This window comes from Armigeres subalbatus, chromosome 1 (assembly GCF_024139115.2).
Source record: "Armigeres subalbatus isolate Guangzhou_Male chromosome 1, GZ_Asu_2, whole genome shotgun sequence".
Lineage (NCBI taxonomy): Eukaryota > Metazoa > Arthropoda > Insecta > Diptera > Culicidae > Armigeres > Armigeres subalbatus.
Window position 1 is genome coordinate 117,332,686 of NC_085139.1, and position 16,483 is coordinate 117,349,168.

At 39.9% G+C, this 16,483-nt stretch overlaps 2 protein-coding genes across 3 annotated transcripts; one reads left to right on the forward strand and one right to left on the reverse strand.

Annotated features, from left to right (window-relative positions):
• Window positions 1-756: 756 nt before the first annotated feature.
• On the forward strand, window positions 757-6,724 carry LOC134204993 (anaphase-promoting complex subunit 4). 2 transcript variants are annotated; one of them, XM_062679845.1, is made up of 5 exons: window positions 757-881; window positions 954-1,089; window positions 1,147-1,263; window positions 4,467-4,612; window positions 4,669-6,724. In XM_062679845.1, exons 2-5 carry the CDS (start codon window positions 963-965, stop codon window positions 6,577-6,579), a joined length of 2,301 nt encoding a protein of 766 aa, XP_062535829.1. In that variant the 5' UTR covers window positions 757-881; window positions 954-962; the 3' UTR covers window positions 6,580-6,724. The 2 variants fall into 2 exon arrangements, with proteins under 2 accessions (XP_062535829.1, XP_062535828.1); XM_062679844.1 differs by having other exon boundaries at window positions 775-881; window positions 935-1,089.
• LOC134204992 (probable cleavage and polyadenylation specificity factor subunit 2) lies at window positions 6,631-9,278 on the reverse strand. Its single transcript, XM_062679843.1, has 2 exons — window positions 8,995-9,278; window positions 6,631-8,885 (listed from the first exon to the last, which is right to left on the reverse strand). Exons 1-2 carry the CDS (start codon window positions 9,141-9,143, stop codon window positions 6,695-6,697), a joined length of 2,340 nt encoding a protein of 779 aa, XP_062535827.1. The 5' UTR covers window positions 9,144-9,278; the 3' UTR covers window positions 6,631-6,694.
• Window positions 9,279-16,483: the final 7,205 nt, after the last annotated feature.

Below are 16,483 nucleotides of genomic sequence, written 5' to 3' on the forward strand. Positions count from 1 at the left end.
GCAAGAACTAGTCACAACGGTCACCGTGAGGAAAACACTTAATTCCTCTCTGGAACGCCACCAAATGTTTCTTTAACCAAGAAACCTACTCTTCTCACGATGACACCGATTTCCCAAAATTCAATGAGAGACGGTCTTTCTTTTCTGACAAATGAAGAATGAACTCTACTCTAACGATGCTGAGATGGTAATAATTTTATTTCTACTTACAATTATGGATTTTCTTATGTCTAAGTTTTACCTGATCCTAACGTCTTTACCTGACCTGACGCCGATCTTCCCGCCACGCCGTCATCACGGGTAGTTTATCATTTCTTTCGTCGTCTCTTGGCTTTGTTTATTTATTGTCTTTCGGTGACGCACCAAACCATATTCGCATTCCGACCCTATCATAAACGTACATTTTCTTATCTTTATGCTAAACTTTATTGCTCAGACATCAACAATAAGGATGTCGAAAATTAATTGATTATTTCGATTAATCGATTCATCGTTGTGATAATCGATTAATTTTGAATCGATTACTATACAATGATTAATCGATTCAATAATCGACAAGAATCAAGAGTAATCGATTAGTAACTAATCGATTAATCGGGATTTTACGACATCTCTACTCGCATAATAAAAGGTTTTTTTCTTTACGTCCAGGATTTTAAACGTCTCACGAAAAAGGCCTATTGGCCCAAAGTAAAGTTTTAAGTGAAAACAACTCACTTTCGGGTAGTTTTACTTTTCAGTGAACTTCGTGTTTTTGTTTAAAAAAAAACATTTTTTGTTAACACTATTTATTTATTTTTTGGCGGTTGACGATCGATTGCCGGCTTCGCCGGCTTTTACTCGTTTTTGTGTTTTTCGGGGAAGAACTGCAGCCCATAAAGGTATACCAAAATATTAAATTTTGTTTTTATTTTATTTGCTATTAATTCGAAAGTTTGTAAATGCAAAAACAGCGACAGAAAATGAGCACATCCAAATATCCTGGTAGAAACCCAATGAAACAGACGGGGAATAAAAATGTAGGCTATCGTGTTGATATTCTTCAATGGAGCGAGAAGATGGACCTGCTGGCTATTGGAAATGACAAAGGTATTTAATTTACATTGCTTTCAAAACTTTTAGTAAAATGTAATTTACAAATTGCAGGCGAAGTAATCTTGCACCGATTGAAATGGCAAAAGGTTTGGCAGTTATCCCCTCCGGAAGAAGGGCTGCGTGTTCGTGGAATAGCTTGGAGACCATTGGATAAAGTGATGGCCATCGGTAAGTAGAAAAAGTATCGTTTTTTAGAGCCGGGGAAAAGCGGAAGAAATTAAATTAAATATTCAGAATAATTCCCTCTATTGAGTCTATTGATGGTGAAGATAAAGAAATTAAATCATTGTTTTCGTATAGTTTCTTTGAGGCAAGGATGTTAACGACCATTCAGTAATTTGCGTTTGATCATTTAGTATTTTGTCAATAACACATTCCAGAAGCTGAATTTCAAAATATGTTGTATGGCGGACTTCTAGTGCGAAGGTTTTTCTACAACTCTGTCTAATGGTTCGTTGTTTGAATTTCACTAGTAACGCAGTTCTAGCTATAGTTTCAGTAACTTAGGCTAAATGATAACAAAATTCCAATCATTTAGTCTAAGTTACTGCAACTAGCGCTCTAACTCCGTTATTAGTTGAATTCTAATAACGAACCATTAGGCAAAGTTGTATAAAAACCTTCGCACTAGAAGTCCACTATACAACATATCAAGCTCTATCTGGTAAAAGGGCGAATGTCGCAAGAGAGAATTCTCTTCGTCGACTTCCCCTTTTTTGAATAAAAGTGACAAGCAGAGGATTTCTTTGCAGTTTTTCACCTCAGAATGCAAGTTTGCATTGTTTTCTATCGTTCTGAGGTGATAAAACACAAAGCAATCCGCTGCTTGTCACTTTTATACAAATGAGGGGAAGTGGACGAAGAGAATCCTCTCTTGCGACATTCGCCCTTATTCCAGATATTGCGCATTGCAAGAAACATTTGGAATCCTGGAAAATTGAGAGCGCCTCTAATGAATATTTTCCTGGCTAGTGATCAAAGGCAGCGTATGCCAAATTTGCAATGTTTTGTTTTTATTCACATGTATGACATTTCTATATAAGGTTCTTACTGAAGAATCACTGCATTAGGGGGGATATTGAGACTTGAATTTTGAATAATGAAGATGGTGAGAAACAATAAATGAATTTATTAAACCGGAAAACTCATAATTCATCAAAGAATAAAATGGCAACCGAATTTCAAGGGAGGGGAAACCAAGGGGCACGACACAAGACAATTCTCAAAAAAATTCCCATACTTTTCATCGGATTTTTTGAAATATTTTTTCCGAACGTTACTTTCAGTGTCTTAGATGAAAATAGCTTAAATTAACTCAAATTGGGCTATCTTTCCTGCGATTAGAAATGCTTAGAAACGGATATTTTAGGATATTTCCGCGTGTAGCACTGTCAAGATGCTGTCAAAATGACAAACAAAGAGGAAATAATATCGTTGGTTTTCTTTTGATACTGTTCTATACAATAACCTCTTTAACATTTTTTTGCCAAACTTAAAATACATAATACATTGGTACCGATGTGCCCAAGGATGTCTTTTATTCGCATAGCTGTGCAAAACAAATTAAATGCATCATCCGTACCGATGTTTTCACATCTGCGGCATTTGAAGAAATTCATCATGATGAACTTGGCCAACGGTACAGAAACTGGAACAAGAACGGAAGAGTTTGCGTCCCCCGCGGGTGTTTCAGTCCTGTACTGTTGGCGGGGTTCACGAAAGATTCTTGTTTCGTTTTGGTCTATCTCTTTTGTATCATTTCATCACATTTCATGCGTTGTCATAATCAGCTGTTTTTCTCAGGGGGAGAAGGCGGAGCACTGAATCCCTACCCCAACATGTGCGACATCTGGATTTGGTTCTAAACTGTAAACAACAGTGTTAATTCTCTACCACCTTTTTGTTATGGCGAGGCAATTTTTATGCACACTTTTGTTTTCGATATTTTATCAAAATTAAACACTCAATCAGGCAGCAATATAACGATGTGGTATGCTTGAGATACCTGCTTGATTATAGGGACTCTAAAAAGAATTTATTTGCAGTAACTAACCGAATATAAAAATGTTCACATTAACGATTGCGCCCTAACACCGGTTCTAAGCTTCGATGCAGAGTACACGAGCTTTGTTCGCCAGTGACAGGCGTATGAGGCCCTTGGTTTTTCTAACTTCTCGCGAAAAGGCCTTTTGCCAAAATTGACAAAAACTTGGAAGGGATATAAAAGATTAGAAACAGATATCAAAGAATAGACGATGATAATGCACGCTTAGATGAATTTGATAGGATATTTGAAAAAATGTTTAGTTCGATAGGTTTTTTGGTGATTTTTTCCATAAAAGCGGAAGTGTCGTGCCCCTTGGGGGAAACAGAAGTTTAAATTAATATTTTTTCCGTTCCTAATCATGGCGGGGGAGTGAATGAAAAGTTTTGAATTGAAAACGTTCCGTTACAGTATGAAATAAAAGATACCTTAGCAACAAAAATACACATTATATGAATTTTCCAAGTTTTTGAGTTTTAGGGAGCGGCATGGACTATTTCAAAGAACTTGCAGACCTTTCACTTAGCTACTGCAAGTTTTGTGGTTTGCTTAGGACGTGATGTAGTTTCACAATGAGCTCTTTTGAACTTACATAAATAACTGCATGCATTCGCATGTAGACCCTGCTAAAGCTACCGTGTACCACTCAAATCACACTAGTCCAAATCCTGATGCTGGGCGGGACTCTATGAAAAACGGGGTTTGCGCATAACCAATAAGCATTATGTAAGACAAATATTTTCGAACAACATAAGAATTTTATGACAGAATTACCAAATTATACGGCACACGAGACGGCACATTCCTCTTAATCTACTTATGAAACATTTCCATGTCTACGTCAGTATGTACACGCCATCCAAATTAGTGAACTAGTTACATTTCATTTGTGTTAATGTTTGAACTCAATTCAACGCACACTATGCATGATTTGTTCTATGCGGGGATCTACCTCTGCGCGTTATTTCCGCGTAGCCATCCAAATTTTTCTTTTTCTCCGTAATAGAGATATTATTATCAAATTCAGCTTCTGTAATGTGTTATTGACAAACTACTAAATGATCGAACGCAAATTACTGAATGATCGTTAACATCCTTGCTTTGAGGAGCAATTTAAAAAAAATGCATTGAGCTGCCAGCAGCTAATTGTGCTTTTCTTGTTCACTACAAAACGAATACTCTGTACTGAAATGATTCGTTCGATTCAACTATCAATAGCAAACAATTCGAATTTCCCTTCAATCGCCTTTAACGGAATTACTGTGGATTTGACATTTTTCTTACTAATGAATAATCTTTTATATTAATTTTTTACGTTTTGTTGCAGCTTATAGTAATGGTACAATTATTCTAATTAACATTGAAAATAAAGAAGAAATTTATAATTTCAATATAAAATCGGATATCAGTTGCATGAGTTTGACGGAGAACGACAAAGAGATACCGGTTAATGATACTAGTGGCGATGCTATTGTAAGTGTAGGGACTCATAGCATGAATAAGATCATGATATGTTTGTTTGGTTTCAGAATAACTACACAACCTTTTTGCCATCGCTACCAAGTCTGAACTCACTCACATCGACGACGAAGTCCTGCGAATACAACACTCTGAAATTCTACTCGAGGCAAATTTTGAATCTTCTGATTATAGGAACTACTAATGGGCACGTAAATTTGTCCGTATTTGGATTGCTATCCTGCTGTGATCTGGATCTATTTCAAACTCTCAATATTCGCCCGGACGAAGGCGTGATCAAAGAAGCAAAAATGAGTTCGAACTTCAAACAACTCTGCGTAGTCATTCAACGCGATGGAGCTACACTGGAGTTGATCGTGTTTGAAAACGACATTTTGCAGCGCTACTCAACCTCACTGCTAAATCTGGCCATCAAACATGCGCATATTCTGGGAACCATGACGTACATCAGTGACGCAATTGAGTGCATCATCGAAGCGTGGGAAACCGTTTTGTTGGAGATGGACAACAAACTGACAAAGTACGCCAACAGTCAATCCGAGGGATCAATTTCAGCAGATTTTCTAGAGTTGCTCATGTTCGGAAGTACTTCTCCGGCTTTGGAACAATTTTTGCTGAGAGACTTGACGGAGAAAGGGTTGAAAAAGCTGGGAAACAGCATTGAGTTGAGTTACTCAACGATACAAAAGTTGGTTGTTAAACCGCTTCACACAGCCATCAGTAGCGTGTTTTATCACCTGAATTCTCTACAAGGCATGATAAGTAACGTATACTACTACGAACCCTTGCTGGGAGATGTAACAAACGAGGCGTTGATCAACTGCGGATCATTTCTGATCAAAGCATACGAACTGCAGCAGACGATCGACACATCGACAAGAGATTTCAAGATATTTTTCCGGTGGCTGTACATTGTAATTGTTCGTTTGATGGATGAAACCCTGGCTGAGGACAGTTCCTCGGTGTCGCAGCAGGAGATTAATTACTTGGCGGAATTTCTCAACAATTTTGATGCGAACTATCACGAATCTATGGAAGAAAGTGAAACGGGTTCAGAAATTAAAAAACGCAAGTTTAATCTGGAACGCGTTGGACAGTATCTGGAAGATAAGCCGCTGGTGTTTCCTCCCAAGGTGGATGCTTCCAATCAGTGGACCAAAATCTTAGAAGATAACGAATGCCTTAAAACTTGTCCACTCATTTTCCCTCACAACGAAAACAGCTCCCTTGTCCAGCAGCATAATCAGCTGAAAAGTAGCATTGAACGGATTTTTAAGAAACCGATTACCATAATCGGTCAAGATTTTAGACAGAAAAGCGTCCTCTCGCTAAGAACTAGCGAACTATCCGAAGATTTCCAGCAAACTGTAACCCAGATAAATATCAAAGATGGCAACGTATCACTTTTTGCCATTTTAGATTCCGAAAACAGCCTCATTATAACGGAAATCAATCCCTCCTCGATGCACCGTACCTTACGGTTAAGTTTCTTGGAAAAGCCTTACTTCGATGCCCGACTTTCGGCCATAGGTGATTTAACGTTCAAGCACATTCAGTTCTACAATGTAAAAACCCTCTCACTGTTGCTGCGGGCCAGAACCAGTGAGGGTCGCATCAACAGTTACTTCCTGCAACTTCCGTTGGACCGAATATGGGGATTACTGGAATCGGTTCCGTACGTGAACAGTCAAACAATTTCCGATCTGAACGCGGGTGAAAGCTGCTGTCGAGTGGCGAATGCATACTCATTGATCGAGGAAGGCTCACTGAAGCTACTGGAGGGCATGGATGCGGGGAAGATTGCCGTTTCCGGCTCGAGGAATATGACCGGTGTGGTGTCCGAATCCCAACGCACTATAAGAATATATGATATGGACCCCCAGGAAGAGGAGGATGATTTGTTGGATACATCGCGAGACAATAGTAGCTTTGATAACAGCAAAGAATCCATACAATCTTGAATTTGTTTATAATAAAAAAAAACTTGATTTAAGCTAGAAAAAAAAAACCTGTTAGGGGGGATGGGAGCATTTATCTTGCTCCGTACCACTTTATGATGTTTATTCCATTTTCATTCTAAACAATAGCATACTGGTCGTACAATAATTCTCGAATTTTATAATATTCCTCCGATAAGCATCCTTCAACGGTAACCTTTCCTGTGTCAACTCGTCGCAACGCTACTGTTCCATTGCTACACCAAAGGACACCGCCCGAAAACTCCGAGCTGATGTTCGCCTTCATCAGCACCTGCTTGAAATCGATCAACTTGAGCTCGTTGATAAATACCGAGTTGTGGGCCGGTAATTCGTCGTACTTCAATGGTTCGAGTGTCAGAATCTGCCGATCGCTTTTGTCGTCATTGCCTTCTGTTTGGTCGACGTCCATCGGCAAATCCGAAGCAGCAGCTGCTGCAGCGGCGATCGCATTATTGGTGGTAGCGTTATTTGTTGTACCACTTAAAGGCCCACTCACATCAACATCAGCACCTTGCGTCGTGAACTGCTTGTTACGAATGACAATCTGCGCATCAACCCAAGCGACTTCGGCGTCCTTTCCCTTCTGAAAATCCATCTGCGAAATCAACGCTTCAGTTAGCCGTACCTGGTAGATGTGGGTCTCGGTGGTGGCGTCAATTATCTCTCCCCTGTTTGGTGTGAACACCCTGGCTCCGATGTTCAGTTGACAGTGCTCGCCAATGAGGGCAGTATTCTGGGGTGACCCACGAATCACCACAACTCGGCGTGGACGAAGCTGTGATAGAATCTTCAACATTGACTCCCCATCCGAACGTCCTTCAAAATCGATGAACTGCACCTGAGCGTTGATCTCCACCAATTTACGACTGCTGATACATTTAGTTGGCTTATCCAGTAGCGAGAGCTCTTCATCTTTTTCCTTCTTAATGTCTTCGGGTTTAATTTGATTTTCCTTGTTATCCTCAAAGCCACCCTCTGGGCCTAGGTCAATCATCTTGTAATCGTCGGGTTGAATTATTTCACCGTATTCGTCGAATTTGATCTTTTCTTCGTGGAACGGGAACATTGCGTACTGCTTTTTACTTGACTTGAAGAACCCGGTGTGAGAACGACCTTCTGGACGAACAACAATATCGTGCTTTCCTGTGATTATGCGCATCTCTAATTCGTCATCCGAGTCGGAGCTACTGTCTAAATCCATGTCACTCTTGATGATTGATCGGTTATGCTTCTCTCCCTCGGTTCTCATGTATTCCTCCAGTTCAGCACCCTCTAACTCGACACGTCGCCGAACGTCCAGTTCTATTTTACGACCATTGCCACCGTTTTCAATCAGGTCTCTGGCCAGCGTACCCGGAGAAGACCTGCAGGTAATGATAATGCTGTTATTGACATTGGATGCCCACTGTACGAACAGTTCTCTCGAAAATCCACTCTCCATGTCTACGGAACTTGCCAGCACCACCTTCGGGCTGGGTACCTTCGCCAATTCCGCCATGGTGTGACACAACCGTAAATGTTTGAACTGGAACGGGTTGTTCCGCGCGCCCTCAAAACTCTTCATGAGCTTGTCACTCATCCACTCAATTTGGCTTTTGGCGAATTCCACAACATTGTAGCTTACGTTGTTCAACAATGCCAAAGAATACGCCATCAAGCCGGACTCTTTGTTCTTCCACAGCTGGTCCAACATATGCGCCAATTCCAGCACCCGACCAGCCGTGTCGACCGTTACCAAAACATTTCCGTTGTTCCTTAACGTTTGCAGGATATTGGTCATGAATTTTTCATCACGAGCCCTACGCCGCGCTTGCTGATATTTTGCATTGTAAGCATCTGTGATAAGCAGCGACGGCCTTTGTAATTTTTCCAGCTCACAGCTATTCAGATGTCGCTCTTTCTTGTGGTTAAAATCAGTTGCATACACGATATCCTCCTCGCCGACCTTCATTACCTTCCAAATGGTACCCCCAATCAAGTGCCCAGCTGGCAGCGGCGTAATGGTTATGCCGTATCCTTTACCTTTCAACGAAACGCTTTGATTGTACTTCAGCTGAATGATTCGATCGAATGCCGCATCCACATCGTCCAGTGTGAACAGATCGAAGTCGTACATATTGTAGTGCGACATGAACAGATCGTACATAAACATCTGACCCATCTTGTACACCGGAATCGTGGCGTAGATCGGGCAGTTCAGTCCCAACTTTCCGACCAGATAGGGCAGCGCTCCCAAATGCAATCCATCCGGGTAGGAAAGTAACACGGCGTCAATTGTGTGCACATATCTAAAATCAAAAGCGTATTAGTGTTACACGTTCGAAACGTAAGACTTTACCATCAATGTAAATGAAAATGAACTTAATTTGCGACAACTAAACTAAAAGGGTTACTTACTTTTTCAGTTCCTTAATGAAATTGGGATCGAATTTCTCATCCCATCCACAATCCAGCAAGAAGCGAACCTCGTCGACCTGTAGGATGTAGCACGGAGGGGATTCATCCATTGCACCAGAAATGGCATGCAATTTTATAATCGACGTCATTCTCGTCGGTTGAATATGAATAAGCCAATCGCACTATATCGGAACTTATTCAGTTATTTTATCCAGTAAAATTAAAATAATCTGGCCTAGCAAAATAAACACCGCACGATTAACCGCAGCGAGTGCGAGCGTTCTTTTCACGCTAATCTGAAACAACCCAGTGGCCGGGTCGATTTTACCCGGATTTTTTCGATATTAGCGGTTGTCAAAATCTGGGTATGTCAACAAAATGGATCTGAGTCAGACGAACCCGAAATCTGGTTAAATGGGGACTTAAACATTTTCGAATACAGCAACATGGCGCCGACGTTGTATTCCGGAGAAAATGTTGGAATTTTTCGTTGTATGCAGCAAAAATAAGGTAAGAATGGTTAAATTTATCAAGGCGGAGCATTGTCGGCACAGCCGGCAAATGATATACGTTGGGGGAAACCGGGGGAAACTGAATTTTTTAACATTTTTTATACAATAACAATATTCTGGAGCGAAAAGAGCTGGGTACCGGATACCCAGATTTTTTCGCTTGTACTATTACCCAGATTTGAGTTTAGGTACCCGAACCCAAATTAGAGTAACCACGGTTTTGCTGAATTTGGGTCACTTTGACATAATTCTGGGTAGCTCCAGGTTAGCGTGTTTGCTAACTTTGACGTTTTCGTTCCTCTTTTACGCACCCTTCTCGTGCTTCTCGCCATTTCGGTCATTTCGCTGAGAAACTTTTGAAGGGCAAAATCTGTGAGAGTTTTGAGAGCTGGGAGAGGGATGAGAACTCTGATTCTCGAGTATCATTTGAAAACGACCTAATATTGTATTCTTTGACCAATGGATTTTTTTTTTGACGTAAACTACGTCTAAGGGGAAGACTCTGATACAGGGTGTAAAACGGAAATTTCCAAATTCGAGACCGTCACGAAATTAGGATAGATTTCAAACGCTAATAACTCCTTTATCTTTCAATGGATTTTTGAGATTTTATTATCAATCGAATCGGCAACTCTCCAGCAATTTTTCAAGCCTATCCTGTTTTCCGCGAGCGGTAATGGCCGCCAGCTTGCCTGCGGGTCAGTCTCTGATTTGACGTTTGTGGAGGTCAACTGCACCCACCGCTCCGAGCATTCTGACCAATGTTGCATATAAGAAGGTGCTGATTCAGTGAATTCAAGGCTTCTTATATACCACATTGATCAAAATGCTCGAATGGTGGGTGCAGTTGACCTCCAGAAACGTCAAATCAGAGACTAACCCGTAGGCAAGCTGGCGGCCATTACCGCTCGCGGAAAACTGGATTGGAATTATTAATTGTCAACGAAAAAACATTAAAAATTACAAATCTTCGACAACCCAGTAAAATTTCACAGTTTCGATACGACCGCCGTCTGCGGTTGGTTTTTGCGCTCTACTTATGTGCGATGATTCGCACAAAAAGTACAAAATAGAGCCAGAGCAATGACCACGGTCGGAGCAAAAAGTAGTGTTTATGAAAAAGTGCTACAGATGCTGGACATGTTCATGTAAGCAAGAAGTGAATATTAAAATTGATCAATTTTAAACAAACACTCTAACTTTTTGAAGGAAATTGAGTAAAATTTCTGTGGGATAGAAAGAGAGAGCAATGCAATTTTAATCAGTCACTGAGTAGGTGAAAGTTAGCATGTATTCTACTATTTAGGCAGCATCCCTTTAAAAAAACACTTCAAAAGCATTTAATCGCCATTTAATAGGCAATAAACTATGAAATGCATTAATCACTTTAAGTCGAATAACAATCGGAGAAAGGCATCATCACCACTGCGGAATAATAAATTTGGGGTTTTTAAATGAAAAATTTAAATTGCCATATCCAACCATTTTCATATATAGTGAGTTACGCCAATTTTGTTCGAAACAGAAATGGATTGGTGTGCGATCGAACATGATTTGCGAAAAAACTACGCATTACACGCGGCAAAACGTTTACATATACAAACCTCGCTACCTCCCGACCCCATATATCCAACATCCCAATGGTTGTAATTTGACTAAGCACGCACGCGCAGTTTGAAGCTTGTATGACACTCTTCTGCGGCAAATAAACATCAACGCACAACCCCGACAACTGCGGAGTAACCTAATGCTAAGACTTCCTTTTCGTCGCACAAACTATGGGCTGCGTAGTGCTCTCCATGGTTTGCAGCGTGTCTTCAATAGAGTGGCGTCGGTGTTTGATTTCCACTTGACACGAGATGTCCTCCGCCGGTTCTTCACATCATTTTTTACCGACCAGAACAATTGACGCACATAGACTATAGTTATTTAATGTATTTGTGATTGTATTGTATTTTAATCCTTGACAATGTTTTTAATGTAGTGATGTGATATTGTATTTATATATATATATTTTAAACCATCATTGGGGCTGTATCAAGTCTGTTGATGTAATAAATAAATAAATAAATAAATAAACATAAGAATTACTATGAAAACAGTAAATTTTTCGGAAAACCGTTTTGCAACGTTGGTCATTAATATCTAAAAATATATGAGTACGTTGGCAACATAGGAAACATAGCAAGTGAATAAATCGTCTTTATTGCGAAACAATTCGCTGCTTGCAAGAAAAATTATTAAGGAAATACTAAATTGTGGGAAATTTAATTGAGCACGTGAAAGAATAACATCAATAATGAGCAGTTTTATTTTCTTTATAACTTTGCTTACGAAAATCCGATCGGTTCGCAACAACAATCGTCTTAAAGATTTAGAAATATTCTACAAAGTCTTCGGGTTGATTATATTTAGGGGGAGATTCTCCAGTGCCGGACACATAAGCCATTAAACAAAAGAACTTTAACTATCCGGACTGTAGGGTCATGGGTTCGAGTCCCATCGAAGGGAAAGTGGTTACCTCCAATACATTTTTCAAATCAATATCTTCCACATAACGTACATATTCACATATGAGTTTTCATAACATTGTAAATTAACGTCCAAGTCGGGTGGTTCAATCCCCGGAAATAGGCAATTACCTTTGATTGAACTATCCGGATTATATTTCCTTTTATACCATACTAGCAGAACGTACCCTGCGTTGCTCGGGTATTTTCGTTCAACGTTCGAAATGTCATTTTCTGCGTTTCCCAACTTTTCCTTTAAAATTTACTAACCTTATGCATACAGAAACACAGCTGATCCCAATACGAATCGATTAGTGAGGAAATCTCGCAAATCGGTCATCCTCTTCGTGAGTTATATTGCCTCAAAGGAAGAATAGATAGAAGAAAGAAACACTAAATATGACTATTGACCATTGATGATTCATACAAACTATATTTGATCATTTGAACACGTTTTTCGACGATGAATTTTGGTGAAAAATTTTACGATTCAGAAAAATGTCTCCTAGTACCGGACACTATTGCATCATGTTCAAATGTGACTAAGTTCCTGTTACATGAGTAAAGACATAATTCAGAATAGTAATATTATTCACGTGCTTTAAGTTGTAAATATTAAAAATTGTTAGTGGAGCTTATTTGACTCTTCAGCTAAATTTTTTACATCCTAATCCAAATTCCCAACTTTTTCAATGTCCTCTTCAATTTCTGTTTCTGCCAATTTCTGTGGCTCCGGGTTGTCCGGTAATGGGAGGTGTTCTGCGCTGGGAGATCTTCCCCTAAGTAGTTAGTGACCCGCCTCACGTAACGATCTCTCACATACGGGGCGTTTTCTATAGTAATTTCCATACAAACTTCAAACTGCTCGTACTCAGTTATATTATAACCAATTCAGTTGAAAATTTAAGAGGTTAACCAAAACAGCAAATGTTATCGTTCAAGATAAGGGAGCGCAAAAGTCAAAATTTCAATCACTCTAGGCTCTAACCAAAATAATTATCTTATGATCTGTTTTACGTAGTTTACGTCGGGCGGTCGTATCTTGTATATAACCCTTCTGATTTTTAAACTTTATTGTAGATTTAGTCGAAGGGTGGATTCCTAGGAATTTTTGCCTTGGGTTGTTTTAAATCACCGTTCAAATCTAGGGAGAATGTTCATGCTTTCGACTGATGCAGATGGTATTTCAAATATTTTAATTATTGGTTGAAATTAAGCTGTGTAATTGTAAATTCATAATACCTTGCATAATGCATTTGCAATATGTGTTTAAATCTCATTAGATCACATTTTTCGTCTATCGAATGCGTTAAAAAATACTTCCAACTTTCTTGCAAATATTTCTACTTGCAAAAGTATAGTACTCTACCCTTCGACACGTCGCGACGCCTAGCCGAGCTCAGAGTCGACAGCGAAAGTCGAAAGCAAGTGGGTAAGCTGTCAAAATGAATCAAAACAAACAGCAATGAAAGTGCGGGAACAAGGCAAGGATCTTCCGCATGCGTTACGCCAATGCGAGGAATGAACAAAATATAGTAGCTCTCTCACTCTTTCATCGACCGACAATTTCAACGTCGATTAGGTGGACCGGCGATTTCAAACCGTCGGGTCCAGTCTTGAATTCAACGTACAATATTATCGTAATTTTTTATTTTACATATAAGTTCATCACGTTTTGACCAATGGATTCGAAGGTCGGTTCAAAAAAAAATTGGGTAACAAGAAAAAGATTGTCGCTTCGGCCCCATTTGTTCTGCTTCTTTTTCTTCTTCTTCTTGGCATTACATCCCCACACTGGAACAGAGCCGCCTCGCAGCTTAGTGTTCATTAGGCACATCCACACCCAGGTAACCGTAAGCATTAAAATCAAGCTCTATCTGGAATAAGGGCGAATGTCGCAAGAGAGGATTCTCTTCGTCGATTTCCCCTCATTTGAATAAAAGTGACAGCTTGTCACTTTTATTCAAAAGAGGGGAAGTCGACGAAGAGAATTCTCTCTTGCGACATTCGCCCTTTTACCAGATAGAGCTTGAAATAAGCCGTACGTGCGACTATAATGCTAGCACAGAACTAACAAACTTTATACTGGCTCTGTAATAGCCCTACATAGCTGAAAAGGCGAAATATAGTGCTAATGGTTACTTGGGCAGTTGATAAGAGCAAGATTACCGGTGGTGAGTTTAAGCCGTTTGGCATTACTTGACACTTTACCAGTCGCTACTAAACGAGCTGCTATAACAGTAGCGCGACTCACAGGTGACCAAATTTGGTAGCGCGATAAGAGTGCTGCTATTTGATGAACTGTCAACTGTCAAACGTCACCGGTACGGAATACAGCAACCAAATTGAGAGCCGAAAATATTGACCGATACGGAAACGAGTGACCAAACTAAAATGAAAGCGCTGCGCGGGTGATTAAAATGCTCGCGACCGATAATGATGCTCTAACCGGCTCTAACTAACCGTTTCTAATACCACAGAGAACAGACGTTCATCTTCATTCGCGTGCTTGTGTAAAGTTTTTACTGGTCATTTTGAAGTATGTCGTTATGCCCCCGTTGCGCGGTGCTAGTGTGCTGATAAATATGGTTAAAATTTGCCGTGTTTTACTTTTTAGCGCTAGTGTTCATTTCGAATTGCTTCTAGGCTCGCTCCTAGGTGGCAGCACTACATTGTTTATGTAGTGTATGCCAACGCCATCACTTAGTGAGATTGAGTTTTTATGTCGGGCAGCCTGCGTTGGCGGCGCTGAGGTGCGATTTAAATCTATACACACGTTTTTACCGAAAATTTGTTCTAGCATCCATGTCTGTTCTCTGTGCCAATACTAATGCTACGTTTAGACAAGGCAAGTGAATTGAGCAAGTCGCTTGAATCGAACGCGAACTGAACGTGTAAACACCTTAATTCAATTCACTTGAACGAAAAGAAAGTTGAACATGTTCAACTTTTGGCAAGTCAATTGAATTCAACTGAGTTGTTCAACTCACTTGCCCTGTCAAAACGTAGCATAAAGGACAAGAAAATTATTCCAAGAATATTTTTGGTAAACACAATTCTCGGGTACTTATTCAAAAGGACGTATGTGATTTTGTAAACAAAGATTCAAAAGTTGATTCGTCAAATCTGATGGCACTCCCACGCAAACCAACACCACCAACAGGTAGCCGAAGGCTTCCCCTACCTGTCTGTGGTGATGGTTTGCGTTAGAGTGCTATCAGATTGGATCAATCGACGTTTGAATCTTTGTTTACAAAATCACATACGTCCTTCTGAATAAGTCCCCGAGAATTATTGGTATGGGGCAGTACATAGGTTCATTATTTGACTTTTGAGCGGTGCCGAAATTCATTTAGAATGAATTCGGTGTATGAAAAGGTGTTCATTTTTAGTAAACAGCGCACCGCTCAAACGTCAAATATGCCATAAATTGTGCCTCACCTTATGTGTGACAGGTTGTCATTTTGACAATCAGAAAATTCTGGCAACACTTTCAAATGTCATGACATGTAGAGACCTGAATAAGAGAAACGCGGATAGGTATGTGCCGCCAATCGAACCGTCAAAAAACAGCAGCCAATCGAGCAGGAGACCTGTCAAGCAGCCAAAATGTTGGCTCAAACACTGAAAACGGCTAAATTCGATTTTATGCCGTTTTTAAACAAATAGATTTGAATGCATTTTACATTAGTTTGCATTAATATATGCAAGTCATTTATAGATTATGAAATTAAATTGCATTATTTATTGGATTCTATTGTCGTGTGATGTAGACACATTAAATAGCAGATTGTGAGATTTTATCTACATAAACCATTTCTTCCTTTTCATGTGTTGCTCTTTGATGAAGAAGATTGAATGCAGTGTTGGCAGAGTCATATTTTCTATCCGCGTTTCTCTTATTCAGGCCTCTAATGACATGTTACTTTTTGGCGCGATGAAAAAATCAATCACAAACACGCGAATGCTTCGATTTGTGTTTTGTGTCATTCGATATGTTTTGGAGTTGGATGATGCTTTACCGGAATCCAGGACAGAGTTTGTATACTGGTGCTCTTCGGAAAAAGCTGGATCGGGAATATCAATGGGCTGGATTGCAGCAGCGATACCGTGGACCCCCGATAATTTGAACGGTACCTCATTCACATTAACGGGGTTCATTTTTAGTTTGAACTTCTGGTTACTCTATAAGCATCAGAAAAACTGGTTTCTGGCTGCCCTCTTCGCTGGTTTGTTTTGATTCTGCGTTCCATTTCACGATGTTCCATTTTTCTTCTCTCGATTCCACGTGGTAAATGACGTTTGAACCATTTTTAATTTGAACGATGTTCAAACCAACGGGGTTCAAATTAAAAAGTGTTCAGATTAAAAACGGTCATATTACCGGGGGTCCACGGTAATGGATTAGTTCCGGATGTCGAGAAATCGAACAATATAGGTAGTTATTATGGCTTTTGTGTTGTACTT

Excerpts from the sequence above, each read along its gene's own strand:
- LOC134204993 (XM_062679844.1), top strand. The coding sequence starts at position 942 with ATGCAAAAACAGCGACAGAAAATGAGCACATCCAAATATCCTGGTAGA. Across the intron at positions 1,264-4,466 it reads GGATAAAGTGATGGCCATCG|CTTATAGTAATGGTACAATT; the intron begins GTAAGTAGAAAA and ends GTTTTGTTGCAG. Across the intron at positions 4,613-4,668 it reads ATACTAGTGGCGATGCTATT|AATAACTACACAACCTTTTT; the intron begins GTAAGTGTAGGG and ends GTTTGGTTTCAG.
- LOC134204992 (XM_062679843.1), bottom strand. The coding sequence starts at position 9,143 with ATGACGTCGATTATAAAATTGCATGCCATTTCTGGTGCAATGGATGAA. Across the intron at positions 8,886-8,994 it reads TTCATTAAGGAACTGAAAAA|ATATGTGCACACAATTGACG; the intron begins GTAAGTAACCCT and ends TTTTGATTTTAG.